The sequence below is a fragment of the Chiloscyllium punctatum genome, chromosome 32 (genome assembly GCF_047496795.1).
Source record: "Chiloscyllium punctatum isolate Juve2018m chromosome 32, sChiPun1.3, whole genome shotgun sequence".
NCBI classification, from domain to species: domain Eukaryota; kingdom Metazoa; phylum Chordata; class Chondrichthyes; order Orectolobiformes; family Hemiscylliidae; genus Chiloscyllium; species Chiloscyllium punctatum.
Window position 1 is genome coordinate 47,249,421 of NC_092770.1, and position 25,387 is coordinate 47,274,807.

General features: G+C 38.0%; 1 protein-coding gene across 5 annotated transcripts in view; it reads right to left on the reverse strand.

Moving 5' to 3' along the window:
* Positions 1 to 25,387, reverse strand: part of LOC140458142 (ELKS/Rab6-interacting/CAST family member 1-like) — a 917,474-nt gene that overhangs the window by 163,319 nt on the left and 728,768 nt on the right. For 3 of the 5 annotated variants that reach the window (XM_072552282.1, XM_072552281.1, XM_072552285.1), the window contains one exon: positions 21,186 to 21,287. In XM_072552282.1, coding sequence (XP_072408383.1) covers positions 21,186 to 21,287 — 102 coding nt within the window. Of the gene's footprint in view, positions 1 to 13,235; positions 13,302 to 20,630; positions 20,783 to 21,185; positions 21,288 to 25,387 lie in introns of those variants that run through there. The other 2 variants (XM_072552284.1, XM_072552283.1) reach the window with 2 other exon arrangements.

Here is a 25,387-nt window from a genome sequence, read left to right on the forward strand (position 1 = left end):
GATGCTATTTCAAGTTCCACTGCACACTGATAACTTCATAAAATTCCCAGTCTTCTGACTTCTCCTTATCAAGCTTAACATACTCCCTAGCCATATTCTGACAAGACCATAAGCACCTATTCCACTTACCACATCTGACTTCTGCCAAATCAATACATTTCACAGAATATAGATCATACAATAATATAGATCAGACATGAGGTATATAGCAGAATGGATAATAAGTCTTAATGACACAGAAAACAAGAAAAACAAACAGTAATTGATCATAAGCATTTTATGGGATGCTATCAGTATTCATCTAAAGAGCACAGAGCCTTATAGAAATCTGTAAAAATAGGTCAGTCTATTTTTACAGTTGATTCAGGCTGTGTGAATCAAATGCAATTCTGTCACTATTTAGTGTACATGAACAACAAAAGCTTTGATTTCCAAAAGGTATTTAGAAGTTGGCGATTGGAAGTAATTATCTCTGTCAAAGGTTTAGAGATTCACAATATAGTTTAAAACAAAACTGTATAGTTTTGTTCTCTGTAGTGCAACTATTTAATAATGCTTGAATTGATTCATTGTAGTTGAGGGGCTTTTAGGTCTAGGAAAATGTTCATGATTTATCTTTGAATTTTACCTACTTATTCTTCCTCCTCTTGGGATTAAATAAATTGTACCTCCCCAGTCCAGCATTGTGCAAGCCAATTGGAATGCTCTGAATTCCTCAATCTTTATGTCCTCATAGATGTAACATATAAGTTGTAAGTTTCAATTACAATACAGTATTCCATTTTCTACTAAGTAACTGTCCGATATTGCAAGTTAAGGTAGACAAGCAGGTGGCTGGAAGAACACAGCAAGCCAGGCAGCATCAGGAGGTGGAGAAGTCAACATATCAGGTGTAAGCCTTCTTCAGGACTTCTGGTTACACCCGAAACATTGACATCTCCACCTCCTGATGCTGCCTGGCTTGCTGTGTTCTTCTAGCCTCCTGCTTGTCCACCTTCGATTCCAGCATCTGCAGTATTTTTATCTCCAATATTGGAAATTATGCTACTCAAATGTGTTCTCAGGTGGGCCAAAATTCAGTTTCTAGTGTGCAATGAACTGAGACAAACTGAGGTGCTAATTTTGATCTTGGTTTGGTTGGTACCCTTGAACCAAAAGCTTGTGGTTTCAATTCCAGTTCAGTACAAGAGCATTATATTTGCTGAAAATGGCATTCTGAATCGAGTGATATATCAATAGATGCTATTTTTCGAATAAGACATTGAAATGGATATTCTGCCCAGTCCATTCAAATAGATTTCCAAAGAACTCAGAGTATAGTGACCAACAATAATCGTCTATCAAATTGCTGACATTGGAAGAATCATCAACAATCAGAGTTCACAGTTTATAACGGAGAAGCCGGTACAGTTTTGAAGGGCCAAGTGACTTTTTTCTGAGTTGAAAAAAGTTCTCCAAATTGGTCATTATAGGTCATTCTGCTATAACACACACTTTGTTGAATTCACTATAAAGCAATTGATGATTTGCGGATACTATTTCTAAAGCGCGAACTTTTAAAATGTGTGTTGCCTGTAACCCAACTACACTTTAAGCGCTGTTTCTAAAGCTTGATTTTTCTATAGTGCTGGATTGCACAAGAATGCAATCATTGTGTTATGGAAGAACTACTTGTACATTATAGTTTGTGAGACCTTGCTGTATGCAAATTAACTGCCTTGTTTTCATTCAGGATAATGGTGACCAAATTTGAAAAGCATTTCAATGTTTGTAAATTACTTTGAGATGTCCACAGTTCATGGAAGGTCATGAAAGTCAATTGTTAATTGCAGGACATTCTTTCTTTAAGTTACTCTGCTGCCTTGTAGGTGGAGTCATAAAGAGAATACTTTATATTTACAATTCCAAAGTGAGGAGGAGATCTGCATTTTACACATGGATCCACTTTCTGAACATTTGCAGCTTGAAGTGGATATGTGTAATGTATATGCTGTTATTTTATAATGAAATATTTAGGTAGATGTCAGATCCTTCGAGATTAGGGATTTTTTCTGAGCATAATCGAGTTTTCTTCTAATTTGGGTGTGGGTTGTTCAGAGCTCATCATACATTTTACAAACCTCCTCAATGTACTTGTCTCTAATCAAATCTGTTTTCATTATTTCATATATGAGGAATTTGCATGCACTTCACATACAGTGGAGCTCAGACAGGCTCACAGCCAACTCGCAGATATAAATCTTACCGCCAATTAGAAATTTTAGACTTAATTTAATTTTCCTGTTGGCAGCTTTTGGGTTTGGAAAGCAACATCCAGCTTACACATTTTTAGCATTAGTCATCTTTCAGAATTCTGTACAATTAAGAGTCCAGCAGCTGAGGTCACACACACCTTTATCTGGAGATTATATGCATCGTTAAGACAAAATTATTTACTTAATTTATATTAAGTAGTTAGTTATTAAACAAATAAAATGTAGTCGCTCAAAATGTGATTGTGCGAAAAATGTAAATTACCAACAATTCAAACTGACAGAAGTAGAATATTTGATTTAAAATTCCTACCATATAATCGAATATGCGGTCAGAGTAGGAGAGCATTTGTTTACAAGAGTTATGTTCTAGGGTTTACTCCACACTGGTCAAACTAAATAAAGAATACTAGTCAATATATATTTGCTTCTGTGCTTGCGAACCCTGATTAAAGTGAAAGGGGCAAGTTGTAGTCTGTTAAACACAGTGGAAAATACCAGCTACTGGGTTCAATCTTTATCACTATAACCAACACAAATAGACTTGCATAGTAGAATATCATGACTAATCCCAATTGTAAAGGCCATGAAATATGAGGCAAGAACAGAGGTTAATCCTCACTCTCTAGAAAATAAGGACTTTGTGCCTTTTTGTACAGTCACAAAATGTGGGTCTCACGAGTAAGGCATTTATTGTCTGCCCCCTAATTGTCCTTGGAAAGGTATGGTGAGCCAGACTTGTGAACCACTGCAGTGTCTATAGTAAAGATACTCCCATAAATGTTCTCACTCGGAAGTTCCTGAACTTTGGCCAGCGACAGTGAAAGAATGGCAATGTATTTTCAAGTTGGCAGGAAACATGCAGATGGTGATGTTCCATGCACCGGCTGGCCTTGTCCTTCAAGGTGGTAGATATTGCACGTTTAGGAGATGCTGTTGAAGAAGCCTTGATATGTTACTGTGGTGCATCTTAGCAATGTGCATACTTAGGTTATAGTGTATAGGTGGACAGAGTGACTATTAAGGTGGTGAATAAAGTGTCAATCAAGCAGGTTACTTTGTTCTGGATGCTGTCGAGCTTTTTAAGCCTTGTTGAAGCTGTACTCTTCCAAAGTAGTGGAGAAATAGTAAGTACAGCATTACTCTCCTGACTGGTATCTTATAGGTGGGTGGATAATCTTTAGGGAATTGGTAGGTATGTCACTCATTGCAAGAAAGCCAGCATTTGGCCTTCTCTTGTAACCATAATATTGAGGTGGCTGGTCAAATTAAGATTCCAGTGAGAGGTGAACTGCAACATGCTGATGGTGGGAGATCCACAGTGATACTGCCAATCAATGTCAAGGATGTTACGACCAGAGGAGGACGAGTGATTTGACTCTTCTCTTTTTAACCTCATTTGGCTCAACAGAGATTTTAACTTTTTAGCACACAGCTTTCCAACTAATCAATACACAGGTCACTACTGGAGTCTGTGGGAATCAGGGAGAAAACTCTCTGCTGGTTGGAGTCATACCTGGCACAAAGAAAAATGGTTGTCATTGTTGGACATAGTCATCGCAGCTCCAAGACATCTGCAGAAGTTCCTCAGGATCATGTCTTTAGCTACTTCATCAAAGAACTTCCCTCCATCATAAGGTTACAAGTGACTACGCCAAATGGAATGCAGAGATTGAAGGCAGCAGTTCAGCACTACCTTCTCAAGGGCAATAAGGAATAGGTAATAAATGCTGTCCCAGTCAGCAATGCCCACATGCCAAGAATTAATTTTTAAAAAGAGGCTAAAAAACGGTATCAAAATACAATTAAGTGCCACGATAAGATGAATTTCAATTGGCCAAATGATTCTCTGTCAACTCTGAGCTTTCCTTTGATCGTATAATCTGAGAGGTAACAGTGGGGACAGTTCACCTGTTATACTCCAGAGAGCCTTGTAGTGAAGGGGAGAATGAAGCCAACCTTTAACCAATTTTATAAGCAATTATTCAAGGAGATATACACACTAGGAACTTATATTTTATAATCGAATCACCACAGTCTGTTCTTGTGCATAGTGACACAAATGAATCCCTAATTACTGCCTATCACCAAAAAAAGTAAACAATGAATGTACAATTAACATATAATTACCACCACCAAACACAACAATGAAAGAGAGGATTATTGCATAATTTTCTAAGTGGGAAGCTGTAGAGAGATCATGTTTCAGAGAAGTTTGTTTCTGGCTTTGGTTTAAGGTTATTTCATTGGTATGGGACTAAACTCAATTGGGAAGTTCAAACATGGAGTTACAGGTTCGGGTGTTAGAGCCCACACAAATTCAAGGACCTTAGAGAGGAAGGGGAGATTGGTGGTTAGACTGTTGGTGAGGACAGAGTGGTTATTTAAAAAAAACAAAGTGATTATTGTGGTTGTGAAAATGAGGGATCAATGACTGAGGACAGTAAACCATTTATAATATCATTTTAACAGGGGTCTTGAAAATGTAAATAAATGTTTTCTGACTACACATTCCCAATATTTTTGTCCTAAAATTTTTATCGGAAACTGAGGAGTTAATGTTCAGGAAAAAAAAAATCAAATCAAATAATACTCAAGAATGTTCATGACAAGTTCTGTTTATGATGTCATAAATGCAAAGAGAATTTTACCTGCACTCTTCTGCACTATGTAGAAAACTGTTTAACAAAGTATGTACAACTAATGTAACAAAAAAAACTTTTGTGTTGTCTATGCGTACTTTCTAGTTGCATTCTGATCAGTTTATGTTATGGTGCATGGTATTTGAAGAAATCACATCGCCGAGACAAGCATTCCAGGCATAGATGTCTCGTAGAGGCAGTATTAAAACGTAGATCCCTTATAATCCAATTGTCATAAGCTTCACAAATATTTCTTTGAAGCACTGCATTTCTGAACTCCAGTGAGACAAAATCTGAGATCAGATTCAAAAAGCATATGAATATGGGGTAGAATCGTTCCTGGTGGTGCGACTGGACAGAGACAAATTTTAATACCCTTCTCTTCAGAGGAATTTATTTTTCTCAAGCAATTTATTTCTATAACAAAACTCTTTTAGATTTAAAGCTTAACTTTCTCTGTCCCAGATAAACAAATGGTTGTTAGTCAGACTTGCTTGACCAAAATTTGTATTTTGTGTCTTGAAGATAATAATAAGCTACTATTGTTCCATCCCCTGAAAATTATACTTATTAAATGGGTGTTGTTTCTTAGAAGCAAGTATCCCTCCAATTTGTTTCTGCCAAATAAGTATAATAAAGCATTTCAGAGCTTCAACCCCAGTGTTAAAAACATTTGACTCTGTATTGCCCTACATTGTGGTTTTCTAAACTTAGCTTCAATTATGTTGATGAAGGAACAGAGCAGGTAACAGACAGTTCCTGAAAGGAAAGGGGGTATTAAAGGAAAAAATGAATAGAAGGAAATTGTAAAGTTTGGGACCATGCTTCTTCTCTAAGAGTAAATAGGTTAAATAGTCAATACATTGACTTAAAGGTATAAGGAAATGAAAGGAAGATGGTGGCACAGACTAATATTCCTGAGACCCAGGCTAATGCTCTGGGACACAGGTTCAAATCCAGATGCATGGAACTAAAATGAAATACAGCTTTGTGGGAGAGTGGTTCAAGTTCTCAGAGTTGTGTCAGAACGTCTGAAATGGTTGATTAAAATAATTACAATAGAATTGAATAAAGGGAAGAGTTCAACATCTATCGAGATGATCTCTGAACTACTGGCAGTATGGTCTGGACAATTCATTACTTTAAAATATTTGTGGAGTATAATTGTTTTTAAGAATGTTTGAAGAGGTATTTAAGAGTCTGCATCAATTTTAAAGGAATAAATTGTAATTTTCTTGCATAATAAGGATCACAGACCTGGCAATCCTTGACCTGGAAGACAAAAGAAACACACAGACACAAAGAAACGACAAGTTGAAGGCCTAAAGGTGGAAGGCAATTAGTGCTCAGATGAAGGCTTGCAGAGAAAGTAAACTGAGACAGAGCGAGCTATACTGAATTCTTGTGAGGAAGCGAGCTATACTGAATTCTTGTGAGGAAATGAAGCAAACCACTCTCAGAAAGAGATCAGCATTTTTATTTGGCAAAAAAGGAGACTGAAGCTCTTGACTAGTTCAAAAGGCTTAAGAATGGGAACGCTTTGCTGAAAGCTTAGAGATGCTAAAGAGTTAGATGTTTTCCAACTAGTCACCAAATTGAATTGGTTTGTTGAATATTATTTGTTGGTTGTTGAAAAGGAACACTAGAAAGCTCTGTCAGCAGGATTTTGTGATCAAAGGAACAGTAGCTTCACGGAATTGTACTTTACTATGATAATTATACTGTAAAATGCAAAGGTGAAAGCTGTTGTTAGGTTGGACTCCTCAGCTTTGCTGCATGAAGAAAGTGTATTATGGAACTGGGTAGCTGCTTAGTGCTATACTTGTATGGGAGTGATGTGAATATTTGTGGTTGCATAAGATGGAGTTTTTAAACTGAAATTTATCTTTTTGATTTTAAAAATCTTTGGTATATTAATTAATGCATAAATTGCATCGGCTCTGATTCACACTAAAGTGTAAAATGCAAGAAGTGAAATCTTACTGGCAATTTCTACATTTGGATGTCATTCAGTAAATTTGGTTATTTTGGTTGTTGGTTTCCTCATGCGATAAATCTCTTTTAATTACGTAGTTTTCAGATAGTACTTTTCGCTCCGCTCCAGCTATTGCTGTTGTTGATTGATTAATATTTAATCACTGTCTTTGTGTAAATTAATAATCTAAAACTATAAGAAAGTTTGATTAATATAAACATAAATATATTATGAAGTAGACTTTGAGACACCTTGGAGTTATTTCTCATTAGCTATGCATACTTGGAAAGTGCTATATAGAGTAAGGAAACTTGATTATTTACTCAAAAGAATCACTAAATACTGCTTCCAACAATTTGCAAAAGCAAACTTGCACGCACTTGAATTAGATCCAGCATCAGCTCATATGATGCTGTTGGCATTCGGTCTGCTAAGTAACGATACATGACTTAAGCTTTGTGCAAAAATTGAGCTTTAAAGACGTGAGCTGTAGGTGAAAGCTGTAATTGCATTTGATCATCAGAATATTGATACAACTTCCATTAAGCTGAACATTTGCTGGTTGTTGACTTTAATAAATATTGGATAAGTATGTCCAAATTTATTGATCATCAGACCTGATTTTTCATTATTCAATTATTTTTCAGATTTTTTTCTATCTTTAAAAAATGATCACAAGAATAATTTTACAGGGTTTTTATTTTATTACATTAGTTGCAGGAATTTTTTGATAACCAAATATATCATGACTGTTTCAAGTGTTATTATTTGAGGATAATTATTTTTTAATCAAAATACATGGTGAGAAATAGGGCAAGTGGTTTTTTTTTGATTATCCAGCGAAGCACTACCCTGGATTTGAACTTGTTGGTAAAATAGACCTCAAAACAGCTTTTCCTCTTGTGTAGTACTTGTTGACGATTTGCTCTCAGATATTTTCCAACCAACTGTTCAGATATGTTGTTAAACACCTCTGGAGTAGGTGGGACTTCAACCCTGGTCTCCTGCTTCAGAGGTAAGGAGACCATCAATTTTCCACAATACCCCACTATTTGCTCACAAAGCTCCTACTGTCCCCAGTCTCACCTGCTCCCTCTACATATTTACTCATCAATGAATTAATCAATTCCAGTCAGCAGGATTTACAACATATCGAAAAGATAGAGGGTGGGCAGAGGGGACGGGGTTAAGAGTGAAATTAAATCTATGGTATTAAATGTTATCGGATCAGATAATGTGGAGTCTATATGGTGGAGTTGAGGAACCACCAAGGCAAAAAAACCATAATGGGAGTTATGCACAAACCTCCCAGGAGTGGTCAGGAACAGGACCAGCAAGATGTACCAGGAAATACAGAGGGCATGTCAGAAAGGCAAGGTCACGGTGATCATGGGGGACTTCAATATGCAAATGGACTGGTTGAATAATGTTGCTGGTGGATCCAAAGAAAGGGAATTCATGTAATGCTTACAGGATGGCTTTTTGGAACAGCTTGTGATAGAGCCGACAAGGGAGCAGGCTATTCTGGACTTAGTGCTATGTAATGAGCCAGACTTTATAAAAGATGTTAAAGTCAGGGAACACTTAGGAGGCAGCGATTATAATATGGTAGAGTTCAGTCTGCTGTTCGAAAGAGAGAAGGCAAAATCAGATGTAATGGTGTTACAGTTAAATAAAGGTAATTACAGGGGTATGAGAGAGGAACTGATGAAAATTGACTGGAAGCAGAGCCCAGTGGGGAAGACAGTAGAGCAACAATGGCAGGAGTTTCTGGGTGTAATTGAGGAAACAGTACAGAGTACATCCCAGAGAAAAGAAAGATTACCCGGGGCGGAGGGGAGATGGTGGTGGAATGAGGCACCCATGGCTGACAAAGGAACTCAAGAAAGGTATCACAGAAAAACAGAGAGCCTATAAGGTTGCCAAGAGCACTGGGAAACCAGAAGATTGGGAAGACTACAAAAACAAACAGAGGATAACAAAGAGAGAAGGAAGGAAGGAGAGGATCAAATATGAAGGTAAGCTAGCCAGTAATATTAGAAATGATAGTAAAAGTTTCTTTCAATACATAAAATACAAACAAGAGGCAAAAGTAGAGATTGGGCTGCTCCAAACTGATGCAGGAAGGCTAGTGATGGGAAATAAGGAAGTAGCTAAAGAACTTAATAAATACTTTGTGTCAGTCTTCACAGTGGAAGACGTGAGTAATATCCCAACAATTAAGGAGAGTCAAGGGGCAGTGTTGAGTATGGTGGCCATTACAAAGGAGAAAGTACTTGATAAGCTTTAAGGTCTAAAAATTGATAAATCTCCTGGCCTGGAAGTGCTATATCTTAGAGTTCTGAGGGACGTGGCTAAAGAAATAGCCGAGGCATTGGTTGTAATCTTTCAAAAATCATTGGTGTCAGGCAAAGTCCCAGATGATTGGAAAATCGCTGTTATAACCCCCTTGTTCAAGAAAGGATCAAGACAAAACAAGGAAAATTATAGGTCGATTAGCCTAACCTCAGTTGTAGGTAAAATTCTAGAATCCATTGTTAAGGATGTGATGTCTAAATTCTTGGAAGTGCAGGGTCGAATTAGAACAAGTCAGCATGGATTTAGTAAGGGGAGGTCATGCCTGACAAACCTGTTGAAATTCTTTGAAGAGGTAACAAGTAGGTTAGACCAGGGAAACCCAGTGGATATCTACCTAGACTTCCAAAAGGCCTTTGATAAGGTGCCTCACGGGAGGCTGCTGAGTAAGGTGAGGGCCCATGATGTTTGAGATAAGCTATTGGCATGGATTGGGGTATGGCTGTCTGACAGAAGGCCGAGAGTTGGGATAACAGATTCTTTTTCAGAATGGCAGCTGGTGACAAGTGGGATCCCGCAGGGTTCACTGTTGGGGCCCCAGCTGTTCACTTTATATATAAATGATCTGAATGAAGAGACTGGGAGCATTCTGGCGAAGTTCACCGATCATATGAAGTTAGGTGGACATGTAGGTAATTCTGAGGAGGTGAGGAGGCTGCAGAAAGATTTAGACAGATTAGGAGAATTGTCCAAGAAATGGCTGATGAAATTCAATGTGAGCAAATGCGAGGTCTTGCACTTTCGAAAAAAGAATACAGGCAAGGACTATTTTATAAACGGTGAGAAAATTCAGAAAGCCAAAGTACAAAGGGATGTGGGAGTGTTAGTACAGGATTCTCTAAGGGTTGACTTGTAGGTCGACACTTGTAATGTTGTCATTTATTTCAAGAGGGTTGGAATGTAAAAGCAGCGAGGTGCTACTAAGACTTTATAAAGCTCTGGTTAAGTCCCATTTAGAATACTGTATCCAGTTTTGGGCCCCACACTTCAGGAAGGACATACTGGCACTGGAGCATGTCCAGGGGAGATTCACACAATTGATCCCTGGAATGATAGGCTTAATTTCTGATGAACAGCTGAGGATCCTGGGATTGTATTCATTAGAATTTAGATGGTTGAGGGGAGATCTAATAGAAACTTAAATAATGCATGGCTTAGAAAGGGTGGACGCTAGGAAATTATTTCTGTCAGGTGGGTATACTAGGATCCGTGGGCACAGCCTTACAATTAGAGGGAGTCAATTTAGACTGGAAATGAGGAGACATTCCTTCAGCCAGAGAGTGGTGGGCCTGTGGAATTCACTGCCATGGAGCGCAATGCAGGCCAGCACATTAAATGTCTTCAAGACAGAGATTGATAAATTCTTAATCTCGCAAGGAATTAAGAGATAAGGAAAGAGTGTGGGTAAGTGGCGTTGAAATGCCCATCAGCCATAATTGAATGGCGGAGTGGATCGATGGGCCAAATGGCCTTAGTTCTACTCCTATTTCTTACGGACTCTTGCTATGCTGCTGTTTGGCACTGCATTTCCCTGAAAATGGTGTTAATGGTTTCCTTTCAGCCAATTCACTTTTTCCAAAACCATACAGTCATTGTTACTTTCCAAAGTTAATATACTCACGCCTGATTTTGACAGCTATCTAATTGGCAAGGATGAAGAGGCAGAAAAGTCAAGTTAAAGTCACATCAGATCAACCATAACTTTATTAACTGAATGAGCAGGTTCAATGGACCAAACTGCTTATTCCTGCTCCTATTTCTAATGCATCATAATTGGGAATTCTGGCCCTTTGTATGGAAAGCTTGTAAGTAATCTTCCTGGGTCAACACTGCTATGTCATCTAGCTGCCACCTGTAAATGGAGGTTAAATCAGGCAACTTGCAATAACTCATTGTGCTCACCTGAAACATGCAATAGGTTCCTTAATCATGCAAACCAGACTTCTACGCAAGTTGTATTATACTGATTGCCACCCCGGTTATACTGTCTTCCACCCTCCTCTGTAGGACAGAGGATATAAAAGTTCGATTACACGTACAAATAGATTCAAGAACAGATTCTTCCCCACTATTATCAGACTTTTAAACAGACCACTTAAATGTTAATTCTGATCTCTCTCTCTGCACTTTCTCTGTGGCTGGAACACTGTATTCTGCACTCTGTTCTACAACCTTGATGTAGTTTACGAGCTGTTTGTATAGCATTCTAAGGAAGTTTTCAATGTGTCTTGGTACACATGACAAACAATAAATTAATCAATCGCACTATGGACTAAGATTACACCACACATACTACATTTAGTTATACCAGGTTCAGACCAACCTACTTAATGGTGTTCAAAGAGATCACCAGAAGTTACTTTACTTCTACTTCCACATCTGCAAGATGAACAACAGTGCATCTTCTGAATCCCCAAACAAATTTGGCCTGCTGTTAGTATATTAAATGCAATGACTCCTCCGTCCTTCGCTACCTCTGGATGGATACTTTGCTGGTTGATTCCTCTTTTCAATCAGCACATTTTCTGCCTCATTCAGTGAGATACTGCTATGTGCCATTTCATTGCCAACAGTTATTGTGGTGCATAGCTAATGCCCAAACCCAAGAATTACAGAGCTTGAAGAATGCAGCTCACCATCAACTTCTTCAGGGCAATTAGGTATGGGCAATCAATGATGACTTTGCCAGCCACTTCATATCCCATATATGGATGAAAGAAAAGGCACAAAAGCTGGTAATGTGGGAGAGGGGAACTCCAATGAGATAACAGTATGCCAAAAAATCCCTAGATTCTTTAAAAATAAAGATTTTCAAAGCTCTCATGATTAATGCCAAATAATGTAATAGTTGGAATTTGAAGAACCTGTGATTTCAGCCCCATTATTAAGGGAAGGCATAGTGCTCCAGCTCAGCACAAGTACAAGCATGAAAATCAGACAAAGGCAACTGAATTGGCTGCCAATAATCACAGATTAGTTTGTGTTTTGTAAATCTCACCCACAACACAATTGACACAAACCAAAAAACAAATAAATGGAATAGACATGGAGACTGTCACCATTTGGTGGGGGAGAAAAGAGTATGAAATAAGGAAGATAAACTTAGATGAACTGGGGCAGCAGGAGGTTTTTGAGGGCTAACAACACCACAAATATACTAGCACACAGTCTTGTGATATCAGTACTGCTGGAGAAGAGAGCAGTTATCACCCATCCCTGATTGCCCTTGAGAAGGCAGCAGTGCAATAATGATAGCGCTGTGATGCATTTCCCATCAAAAGTGAATTTGAGATTTCCTTTCCAGGCTATTAAAACACCCATGATCTTTTGGGGAAAAAGAATCTACTGTTTCTTACCTTAACTTTTCTCCCATCATTGCATGTTGATGATTTCACTTCTGTGGAGTGCTTTGGGATGTTAATATTCATATCAGTTTTAACTGATACAACTGGCAGTTAAAACATGAATGATTTTCTTTTGTTGCTCAGACATATATTAGACAATAAAATATCTCCAATGATAAAGATAATTTCAGCGTGGAACCAGGTTGAGCTATGTACACTACATACAGTCCCTATTGTGCAAAGACCTATTGAAGTTTAACCAAATAACTCTCAAACCTTCTTAATCATCCACTTTCACGATTAACTGTGATTCCCAAACAGCACATCTAATATGAAATGTAATGCATGTTTTGCACATTTGCAGTAGGGTTTCAAGAAACATTTAAAATGAAAATGCCACATAATAAAATTCCTTTTCTAAATGTTCAAATATTTTGAATCCTAAACATATCTACCTTTAATCTTAATAGTTATGTTTGTGGTGTTTTCTTATGCAAGCAGCAAAAATTGCAAGCCAGTAAAAATGACCGATTGCCAAACACAGAGACATAAATTGATTAGCAAAGAGGTTCAAATGAAATGGAGTGCATTCACGTAGAATAAAGATTAACAATTTGTAACAGTGTGCAAGCGATTGTGAGAAACAGGAGGTAAAGCAGATTCTCACCATTCTGAACAAAATAGCTGCTTAAGTTCATCTGAATGACTAAGCCCATATGCCCTCCTCATCATCCTATTTGGTTGCAGATGATAAGGACAGCCAATGATTGCGTGTGGACAAAATAAGAGCAAGTTAGTATATGCAGGCAACAACCAGATTGTACATTAGAATAAAAGTAAGCAAAGATGCTTTTCTAGTGATTTCCTCCTCTCTGTTTCATGAAAAATAATGGATTTTTCAAATGGATAGACACACCTACTGTGCTTCTTGTAAATAGTACCATTCAGTATGTTATTGCAGTGACAGATTTGTATTGAGTGTACCAACATACAAAATATATTCCCTGAACCTAAAGCGGGGATGAAAGAAATAAAACAATGAAAACTGATTGTATCATTTTCTGTCTTCCTCTCAGTTTTGGGTAGAACACCAGTAGTACCAGTCCACTACTACACCAGTCTTCATTATGGAATGATTAGTGTTGGATTGAAGGATCTAAAAACTCACCTAAAGCATAACAAAACTGCAATGCTGAAACTAATTGTCTCATTTCAAATTAAAAACATTGATAGGCTGATCACTTATCAGTATGAAGATGAAAGGATGTAATTCACAAACTGTCAACATCAGAAGAGACTTCACAAGCTTCCATGTTTTCTCTTAAAACAGATTGAACTAAATTGCTCCAAAAGTGAGATTTTCTTTGTAGTTAGCCATGATACATTTTGCCTCTGCTAAACTTGTAAGTTAGTTTTAAGGTCGCCTTTCTCTTTTTTAAGTGAACTTTGGGTGAATATCATCAACTGTCCCTCAGGATCATGAGACTCTGCTGTGGGTCTTCATGTGACTCAAAGTGCTAATTCTTGACTCTCAGATCTCTGGGTATTTGAGGCAGAATGTCCCATAACGTAGTGAGATTAGAATGCAGGAAATAGACTATTCAGGAGAATGCATATCCACATGCTGTGGTCTTTCCCTGCTACGAAAGTAAGGGGAATAGTTTCAATTGTTGTTCTCCTCAAGTCAGGATGGGGATGGCGGAATCTCACAAAAGTAGGATAAATCCCAGAATTGTTACATGATCAAAATCCCAACAGCTTTAAAGACCTTGAGAGGAATACCATTAAAGTTGTTTTAAACTATAAGCAGCTCTCCCAGCGATGGTGGCTAACCCATGGATTCGACCATAGGAAGCTGGGGGTAGCCTGGAGTCTCTGTGGATTCATTTCTGAGTAGATGCTGAAAATGTTCTTTCCAGAGTTGATGGGTGCCACTGTCATCCTCAAGAGGAGAAACATCATCCGAGGAGTGAAGGTAATTTTGTTCAGTTGAATTTGGTTTATAGATGGTTTTGAAGCAGCTTCCAATCTCGTGATAGCCAGCATTTCATTGAATCTCTCAGGACCCCACTACCAAACAGATGACCCTTTTCTGATGGATTTATTTTTGGGTTTTCGTCTTGAGCTAGAATGCTGCCTTCCTGGCTTGTGACGTTGACTTGTTCTCCCAGAGAATGAAGGCTGCTTGTTTTCATTCTGAGAGGTCACACATATTTGCACATCATTTTCATTAAACTGATCCTGGGGACAGTGGTGTTCTGAGACCACTCTGAGACCCAGTGGTCTAAGCACAGCTACCTAGTATTATTGGGTCTATTTGGTCCCACTGTGTAGAAATGAATTGAACTTGCAAATTTTGTTTAGATTGGTACTTGGAATTCCTCCCTTTGGTCTGGTGTCTTTGGAATTGAGGCGTTGATCTTTTTCCTCTTAGGCAGAAGGGCCTTATGATGCTTTAGTACTAGGTGGATGTTCACTATATTGAACAGGTCCATGATCTGTCCAACAGGCATTCGTTCTTCACATGCACTGAGCGACATAGACAGTACTCAGATCTTTGACTTGAATGATAACTTTATTCAAAAGATGCCAATATTTTGATCTTGAATGCCTCCCAGCCAAGAGAAAATGGGACCAATTAATTTTGACATACCTTTTCCAATCACCCCTTCCCAATCTGGCATTTGCAAAGGTCTACTTAGTAGACCTATTCTGCTATTAAAAGACTCTTTCATCCCACTGCAGGTCTCCAATATCCTTCACACATCATGCAACCTATGTGCAAATTTTTACCAGGAACTCCCAGGTTCACAATCCCATACCCATCAGCAATTCTCCATTATTACGGGATGTGGCACGGACCCTGACAAAAGCCTGTAAGTGATATTATTTAATGTGTAGGCTCTGGAATATCATCAATGTTCACCTTGAAGGATTAAGAAGTGGTCAAACCTTAGAACATGTTGTGCCACTGTGTTTGGGACTACCTTGCTGCTTTATCTTGTTGCTTCTTCCCCCTTGATAGCTGGTGAGACAGTCTACTTTTGCCTGTTCTTCTATTGAGGCCTTCTTGGAGTACACTTTGCCTGACCTTGCTGTCATGGTTGGTCTTACCAGGAACAATGAGTCCTGACAGCATTACATAAGGAGCTGTCAGAACATGCAAGCCCCTCTGTCACAACATGGTGGCAATCCACAGTGGGAATGCCAACTACAAACAAGTTGTTGTTTTCACAGTTAAATCCAGTTTTCCTATATATCGAGGCAAGAGTCTAAAGATATTCTGCAACTGAGATAATGGAGGCAGATTTAGTAAGGTAAACACCAGAAGTGTACAATACTGACAATATTTATAGGAACAGAGACAGAATGCTTGATATCTACAATATCTGAGACAGTGAGGTGAACTTTTGCAATGGTTAAATACTAGGGCACTCCCGTTTATGTGTGGAACTTTACCAGCTAAATATCCACTTTAAACAGAATCTTTCCCACAGCTTTCCACCAAAGAGTATCCTATTCATTATGGCATTGCCTCGAGTTGAGTGAGAGGATCTCCAACATTCAGTGTTAATTCAAATTCTGCTGATGAGCCAGACTTGCCAATTCTCCACTGCGCCTGGAATAGTATGGATTTGTCACAGAAGCTGACTTGATTTCAATCTTCAGTGGCCAAAAATACAATCCTTAAGTCTACCCAGCATACTCTCAATTTAAGGAAATATTCTTTCAGTAAGACAGCTGGCAAATTGAGATTTGAATTCTCAATGTGCAAATCAGATACCAAGAACTGCTCACAAGCGACAAATTGCTACTCACGAGCAGCTTTATGCATGAGAAAATAAATAAGTCCATTGGTATCCTCCTTCAGACTAAAGCATAGACATGGAATATTTCATTAAAAGCAATGTTTGAAATTCACCCCTAAGGAGGTCATATCATAGTTAATTTAATCTATTTTTTCTTGAATAAAACAATGCAATGTGAATTTTACTATTTTGGCCAAGACTAGAGGACAGCAGAAAGTATGGAATATAACTTTTTTATTTGGACAGCAATGGGTGATTGTCACACTTAACAAATATCTCATCAATTGCACTTACCTTCATCCAACAGGTCTGCTAGAATCTACAATACTTCTATGTTAGTAGTATTACCTTTAATCTCCCATCATAATCCTGTAAATTAAGAAACTTCCACTTTCAAAGACATTATATTGCATTCATAGATTGAGTGCAAATTCAAACTCATTGTACTGAACATATATACGCCTCAGGAAAATTAGTACTTCATATAAGTGATGGGAGCTTCAAACTGGATGAAAAACTCCAATTTAGTACTGCTTGATTAACAGATGATAAACAAAAGGAAAAAGTAAAGAGAAATATAGTTTGAACACAGAATAAGGATGTGCATCTGTGATTCACTATGCACCTTAAAATCATGAACTCAGCATTATTGTAATGTTGCAGATGGTCACAATATGAGGGAAATCACTGTTAACAAATCAGAGACAGGGCAAGATGGCAAGAGAACAGATAATTATTAGACTTTTCCTAAAACAACTATCAATGTACACCACAAAGCTAGACTCCCAACATTCACTCTTGCTCTCAGGGAAATTTGTTCATGCTTTGATAGGATTAAGATAAATTGACTAGATTTCATTTGAAGCTTGCTGTGAATGCACAACACTACCACAGTTTGCCTGGTACCTAAGAACAACATAAATATAGCTTAACAAAATTGTAGACAATTTTTCAAAGGGAACTCTTACACCCATTAATGGGTGCACTGTAGAGCATTATACAATTATAGTTTAATTGGTGCACGTAGGAAAATTTAAGGACATTTTGGATGTACTGATTCCTGAAACTAATTATCATTTAGTAAGATGCAACATTGATCTTTTTTGGAATCATAAGTAATAACATTTTTCAAATATAACATTACGTCAAATTTACAAGCAAGTAACACCATATTTTATTTCTCATGATACTTCACCCTGTGAAGATTAAGTTTATAAATATGTGCTCTTAGAGGGAAGCAGGCATTGTAAAATTGACCCTCATATCTTTCTATCTTTCTAAGGAGTCAATCATTAGGTATTTCTGATTTGCTAGTATACAACAAGGAACTTCAAAAAAATGTTAAGAAACAGCATTAAATTTGAAGTGCATCCAAAAAATGACGATCTTCTGAACTATATGGAATCTTATTTGTTATGAAGTGGAGATAGGAATTAAAATCCTAGAAATTGCAAAGGCACACTTGTGGCCTCAGCTAATTCTTCAACTGTAAGTATCTGTTCTAATGCCATTTTTATACCCTCTCTTGTTACCCTTTTGTAATTTTTATTTTCAAATATTTATTCCCCTCTATTTCAAATAATATTGTCTCCATCTTAATACCATTTATGAGTGAGGATTCCATGCTTTTAGAGGATAACCTAGACAGGAAAATGTTACAACCATCAGTGCAAGCTGTCTGGTTATTAATTTAACAATGACAAAAATCATTTGTTACTTACCCTCAGAAAAGTTTTCAGAATTTTGAAAATCTCTATTAATTTGACCCTTTTTTACATTTATATGCTGAGAAATTCCTGTTGTAGAACCAGCGGAGATGCAGACACAATATAAGTCAGTGAATGCTGCATTTATTAAAACAAAATGTGGATCTGATGTGAATTCTATTTAATCAAGTATTGAAAAAAATTGAAAGGTAACTTTGGGTTAGATTCAAAGAGATGGTTCTTGACACACCTCTGAAGGTCAAAGCTAAACACTTAATTTGTAGGTTTAGTTTACAGTTGGTAGGGGGCTGGTGAAGGTCACAGGACAAGGTAGGTTCTGCGTCTCAGGAGAGTGGGGTGGGATTGTCAATGTGGGGGATTGATTCCAGGTCATGGATAGGTCAGGTTGGTAAGCATTGGAGGCCAATAAGAATATATGGGAATGTGTGCAGGCTGGAACTCAAAGCCTGGGAAAGGATTCAGAGTTTGGGAGGCAGAGGAGAGGTTGGGACATTTGTGAAGGGTTTAGAGCCTTGGGAAGGGATTCAGTGTCCTTTTTTTCAGTTATAATTCTACCCAGTGTGTCTGCAGTTGAAGAGAATTAAAATGGAACCTATTTACAGATCACAAAAGTCTCATTCTTCCACAAAATGAGAACATTCTTCATTGTTTTAGGAGTGGACCAAGTAAGTTCTGATTTTTAAAGTGATAGCCGAAAGAAAAATTAAAATTAAAAGGGATCAAGTTTGGTACAAATTGTGAAATAAAACAAATGAAAATTATGGTAAGGAAGTCAAAGATCTTTGTTGGGCACTGGTTCGTCATTATTAGGATTTTATCATTTCTCTTTTTGTGTTTCTTTTTGAATTATGTTACTCTTATTACAAACAGCAATTGTTCAATTTTGAACCAATGATATTGATCATCATAACCATTATTTAAACTTGATCCTAATTATCATTGGCTCATTTGTAAAACAGATTTTCCTGCTCCTTGGATGCTGCCTGACCTGCTGCGCTTTTCCAGCAACACATTTTCATCTGTAAAACAAGTCTGCTTTGGGAACAATGCCTTGCAGTCACTATGACCATCAACATTTTATACATTTGTTAGTTTTATTGCAAATGGGATAGATCTGTGAGGGTATCACATGAATTTAGACAGCCAAACTATGCTTCTAATTTATGATATCTATGTTTCATTTTTTGTTGTCACCAATTTCACAGCCTGATGGCAACCTAATTACAATTAACGAACATTACTTTTTGTAATCACTATCAGAAATCTGTAAGGGGAACCATTGTATTGCTACAGCATAGATGACTGCCAGTGTTGAAGAAAGTGAGATTGAATAGAAGATCAAACTATTTGTATTTAATTAATGCCAAGCTATAGTTTTAAATGCCTTTGGATTGATTATGGAAGGGGAAAACTGAGGAATGCAAGAAAGTCCACAATTTTAATAACAGAGAAAGGAAGGAGTGAAACCATTTTGATTTCAAGCTTTGATACCAATATGGTGAGAAAGGAAAAAAAAAAGCATTTGCAACTGTGAGCTTTTTAAAAATCTTTTTGGATTATATTCATTATGCTAAATTATGCAGAACAATTCAGTTTGCAGTACAGGTATGTCATTCTGAAAAAAGGAAGATGTCTTGTACAAAATAAGGAAATATGTAATGAAAATGAAAATGGTTGAATGAAAGTGAAGGAATCTGAAAATATGCTTAGTACACTCTTGAACATCCCCACATGAAATCTCACCAATTAGTCCAATTGTTGCTGCTTTGTCTGTCACGTGACATGGAAAGAATTAAGTAAGAAGCAATCAGCAGCTAGGAAACACATGACACACTCACTTGAACTGGGGGAGAAAAGGGACATCTGAAACATTGTTTACTAGTTGCAAATAGCATATGTCAACACTGGAAACCAACCTAGAAGCCACAAGGTGGAGGGAACAGAAAGAGTGTGTGTGTGTGTGTGGAGGGGTGGGTGTATGTGTGTGTGTGTGTGTGTGTGTGGAGGGGGGAATGGGATGGTGCGAGTGTGTCTGGGGGTGCAAATGTATCTGGGGGTGCATGTGTCCACTATATTTCACAAAGCAAAAGTGCTTGTATATTTTCAATGCACATTTTCTTTTGTGTGTTGTCAAGTTGTTTGTCAAGGATCATGCCAGGTTCCATACATTCAAAAGCACTGAAATACTTTTGGTGCATTTAGGACAATAAAAACTCTTGAAATTGAGACTAAATGGATTTTAATTATGTATGTTGTTAACATTGATTAGTGATGAGTTTTTACAGAAGGTGGAACTTTTCTGGTGTGAATGTTTGCTTGACATAATTTAAACTTTAATTCTAACAAATAGTCACATGCAGTTGAAAAAAAAACTAAACCATTACCAAGTAGCCTGCAACCATGATAAAAATGAAATTATCCTTGGGAAAACAAGCTGATTATTGTTACAGTAGAACCAATGAGTTTTTGCTAACCTCTTACTGAAAAAATGATTTGATTGAATTTGATTTTACTTTTATTATTATGAAATAAGGTGATCTATTCTAGCATGTCTTATGAATACATTTAAATCCAGAATATGGATTTGGTGGGGTTCTTGGAGGAACTCATGTATGCTTCATCTTTCCACGAGGGCACAGACTTGGGCCAAAAGATGAAATGACTGCAATCCGGCTTTGCTGTGGGTAAAGCAAATGGATTTAGTTCACACAGGTACTGTGCCAACTAGATCAAAGGGCACCAATCTAGGTTTTAGTCATCGAATAAATTTAGACAATCCTTGTTGCTCAACTGTCGGCTGAGAGAATCATGTGACAATATTCTAATGCACATCACTTATATACTGAAGAATATAAACATAACTGGACTGTTGATTTTTACAACTGTAAGAGATATTCCCATTTTGTGGTGCAGTTTTACAGTCCTTCATATTGCCCTGTTAAATTATTCAAATTGAATACAATCCAGGTCTGTTGCATTGACATATCAGGAAGAGAAAGGCTAAGAGAAACAATACGATCACTCCTTGAGTCCTAATAATTCACTGTGCAAATCCTATTTGAATACCAAAATATTTCTCACCTGTTCTGGGGAGAGTTTATGGTTCATTGACTCTGAATGCGCTGAGGGTTTCAGGAGGTCTTCCTCGTAATTATCTGCCATTAATTTCATTCTGTTCTGAGTCTGTGAAAAGGAAACAAAAATATTCAAATTAATTTGGTTACCCACTTACACAACAGTACTTTTTTAAGGAAATAATTAAGAGAATTTTCCTTCTAACATTTTCAGTCAGATGTGCTCTTGGGTATTTGGTGATAGAGGATGAACGTGGTAAATAACAGTTATAATGCACTTTTTTACTCCAAGTGTCATTAAGAAATCTTCAAGATGCATGTATATCTGTGTGTTTACACACAAGACAAGCTCAACACAATTTTTAATCTGGAAGTTTCAGACATGGTTACATTTCATTCATACTGAAACACTTTAATGTAACATTTCTCATAACTTGTCATAATCCCATTTTATTCTCATCTCTGATAAATGCAGGTCTCATCAGGCTCTTCCACACACGGGGATTTTGAATTGGGCATACACGAGATTGGTAGTGAGAAGGACGATTACAATAGCCAGCAGAGATAGTTTGCAAGATGCCTGAACAGTTTTGATGGGCAAATGTCACTTACACAGAAGCAGCAAAACACAAGCACAAACTGAGCACTGACAAGTTCTGAGAGGAGTGTGAAATCAGATGGCTTATTCATTTAATTCTCCACGCTACTCTGACATACCTGTTCCCAGCCTCTTGCATTACTGCAATGAAGCTTAATATATATTTGTGAAATAGCACTTCCTCTTTTAATTAGGCAGTTGATAACTTTTCTGTCAGGGCTGAGTTCAACAATTTTAGTTCATAACCTTAGCCCTCATTTTTTCAGATAGCCGCTATTGGTGATGATTCTGCTTTCCCATTTACACCTCTTTTAGATCCATTTTGCTTTTACTTGTCCTATTAACAACAACTTTTGTGTTACAGATCATCACTTTTGTCATTTAGAACATAGAGTTAGGAGCACAAAGTAGGTCATTTGGTCCTTCAAGCTCTGACATTCAATACGATCGCGGTTGATCATCCAACTCAGTACCCTGTCCCCATTTTCTCCCCAAAATAATGATCCCTTTATCTTCAAGACCTATACCTAATTACTTCTTGAAAACACTTAAATGTTTTGCCCTCAACTGTTTTCAGTAGCAGAGAATTCCACAAACTCACCACTCTCTTGGTGAAGAAATTTCTCCTTACCTCATTCCAACATGGCCTATCTTGTATCCTTAAACAGTGATCTCTGGCTCTGGACTCTCCAGTCATCAGGTACATCATTCGTATATTTATCCTGTCTCTTCTAGCTAGAACTTTACAGGTTTCTATGAGATCCCCCTCATTCTTCTTAAATCCACTGAATACATCCTAACTGATCCAGTCTCTTTTCATATGCCAGTCCTGCCATCTCAGGAATCAGTCTGTAAAACTTTGTTGCACTCTCTCCATGGCTAGAATATCCTTCCTCAGATAAGGAGAGCAAACTGCACACAATACTCCAGATGTGGTCTCACCAATGCCCTGTATAATTGCAGCAGACATCCTCGTCCTACACTCAAACCCTGTCACAATGAAGGCCAACATACCATTTGCCTTCTTTATCACCCGCTGCACTACATGCTTACTTTCAGCAATTGGTGTACAATGGTATCTAGGTATTGTTTTTTCCCATTCTATTCCTATTCAGGTGGGTGGCACGGTGGCACAGTGGTTAGCACTGCTGCCTCACAGCGCCAGAGACCTGGGTTCAGTTCCCACCTCAGGCGACTGACTGTGTGGAGTTTGTACATTCTCCCCGTGTCTGCGTGGGTTTCCTCCGGGTGCTCCAGTTTCCTCCCACAGTCCAAAGATGTGCGGGTCAGGTGAATTGGCCATGCTAAATTGCCCGTAGTGTTAGGTAAGGGGTAAATGTAGAGGTATGGGTGGGTTGCGCTTCGGCGGGTCGGTGTGGACTTGTTGGGCCGAAGGGCCTGTTTCCACACTGTAAGTAATCTAATCTAAAAAAAAGTAATCTAATCTAATAATCTGCCTTCCTGTTTTTGCAAACAAAGTTGATGACCTCCCATTTCACAACATTTAATTTTACATACTAATCTCTTGTGGAACCCTACTGAAAGATTTCTGAAATCTAAGTAAACCATATCCACTTGCTCCCCCATATCAATTCTACAAGTTACAACCATGAGAAACTTTAGAAAATTTAAAGTCATTGAGATGTACAGCACAGAAACAGACCCTTCATTCCAACTTATAAATCCATGCTAATTCTGTCCAATCCTGCGACTGTTTTCTAAGTACTCTGCTGTTAAATCTTTTAAAATGGACTCCAGCATTTTCCCCACTATTCATATCAGGGTAATTTGTCTATAATTCAGTGTTTTGTCTCTAATTCCTTTTTAAAAATTCTGTAGTAGGGTTACATTAACTATCCTTCAATTGATAGGAATCATTCCAGAGTCTACAGAATCTTAAAAGATGACTACCAATGCATCCACTATTTCAAGGACACTTCCTTAAGTAAATGAGATGCAGATTATTGGGCACTGGGGATGTATTGGCCTTTAATCCGATCAATTTCCCCACAATCTCTTCCCTACTAATACGGATTTCCTTCCGTTCCTCGCTCTCATTAGACCCTGTGTTACACAATACTTTGGGGTGTTATTTGTGTCAGAACTGAAATAATTGGTGTGCCATCTCTTTGTTCCTGTTATAATTTACTATTTCTGTCTGAGAAAGCTTGACAGTTGTCTTCACTGATCTTTTTCTCTTCACATACCTATAGATGCATTTACAATTAATTTGTATGTTCCCTGCAAGCTTTCTCCCATATTCTATTTTCCCCCTCTTAATCAATCCCTTGGTTATCCGATGCTGAAATCTAAACTGCTCCCAATCCTCAGGTCTGATGCTTTTCTCAGCCAATTTATAGATTCCTTCCTTCAATCTCATACTAACTGTAAAATCCCACATTAGGCACAGTCGAGTGACCTTTCCAATTTTATTTTTATGCCAGACAGTAATGACCAATTGTTGCAGTTCCTCCATATAATCTTTAAATTTTCCCCATTGTCTATCCACTGTCATCTCTTTAAAGTTCCTCAATTTATTATAGCCAGCTCACAACGCATACCATTGTAGTTCCCTTTATTTAGATTGAGGACACAACTCTCAGAATCAACAATGTCATTCTCCATCTTAATGAAGAATTCTATTATATTATGGTCACTCTTCCCCAAGGGGCCAATTATTCCTTTCTCCTTACATAATACTCAGTCCAGGATGGCCTGTTTTTTAGTTGATACCTCCACGAATTGATCCAGAAAAGCATCCGAGGAATTCCTCCTTTATGGCCATCTAACATTTTCAGGACATAATTAAAAAAAATTATTGTCCTCGAATATTGGGCTGGATTGACCATGGCCTTGATTTCAGGTTGGAAATAGTTGTGGCTGGATCTCTGCCAATTAGAAGTGGACATGGTGGGTTGAAAGACTTCTTTGCGCTGTAACAAGTGAGAGATTCTGTGGGAGTCCCGCCTAGTTAGACTGCACATAAATATCAGGAAAGTTGGACATCCAAACAACAGCAATATTAGGCTGGCAGCTCTAATTAACAGGGTGGGTGCTAATAAGGCAGGGAGGTGCGCACGTGATCACTTCAGTATGGAGGTACCCTTGATTACCTGCAAAGAAGTCAACAAATAAGGAAACTCAAAGTTAATGGGCCCATTGAGGTAGAAGGGAAACACCTCCAAAGATGCAATGAAGGACAAGGTTGTGGCCTTTGATCCCTGTGGTTTGGTCATTAGGGCATGAAGCCTTTGGCTTCAATTACCAGATAGCCTTTCCCTGCCTCCAGTAAGCTGCCAGGCTCAGCATGGGGGAGGAGGTGGTATAGGGGAGAGCATAATGCTGAAAAGAAACTGTCACAAAATGGCTCAAACGTGGGAAACCCCAGTTGTTTCACTAGCCTGCCTCCATGGAGCAGGCAGCCAAACCTGATAAGAGCCAAACCTGATAAGAAATTAGATGAATTGCAATAGCACAGACAGGAATATGTCAGGGGTCTGTGCTATTGCAATTCATCTAATTTCTTCTGACTCCTTCTCTTCTCAGCCTCCAACCCTGTCTCCACAGGGCCAAGAAACGTCAACTTGTTAATTCTGTTTTTCTCTCTTCAT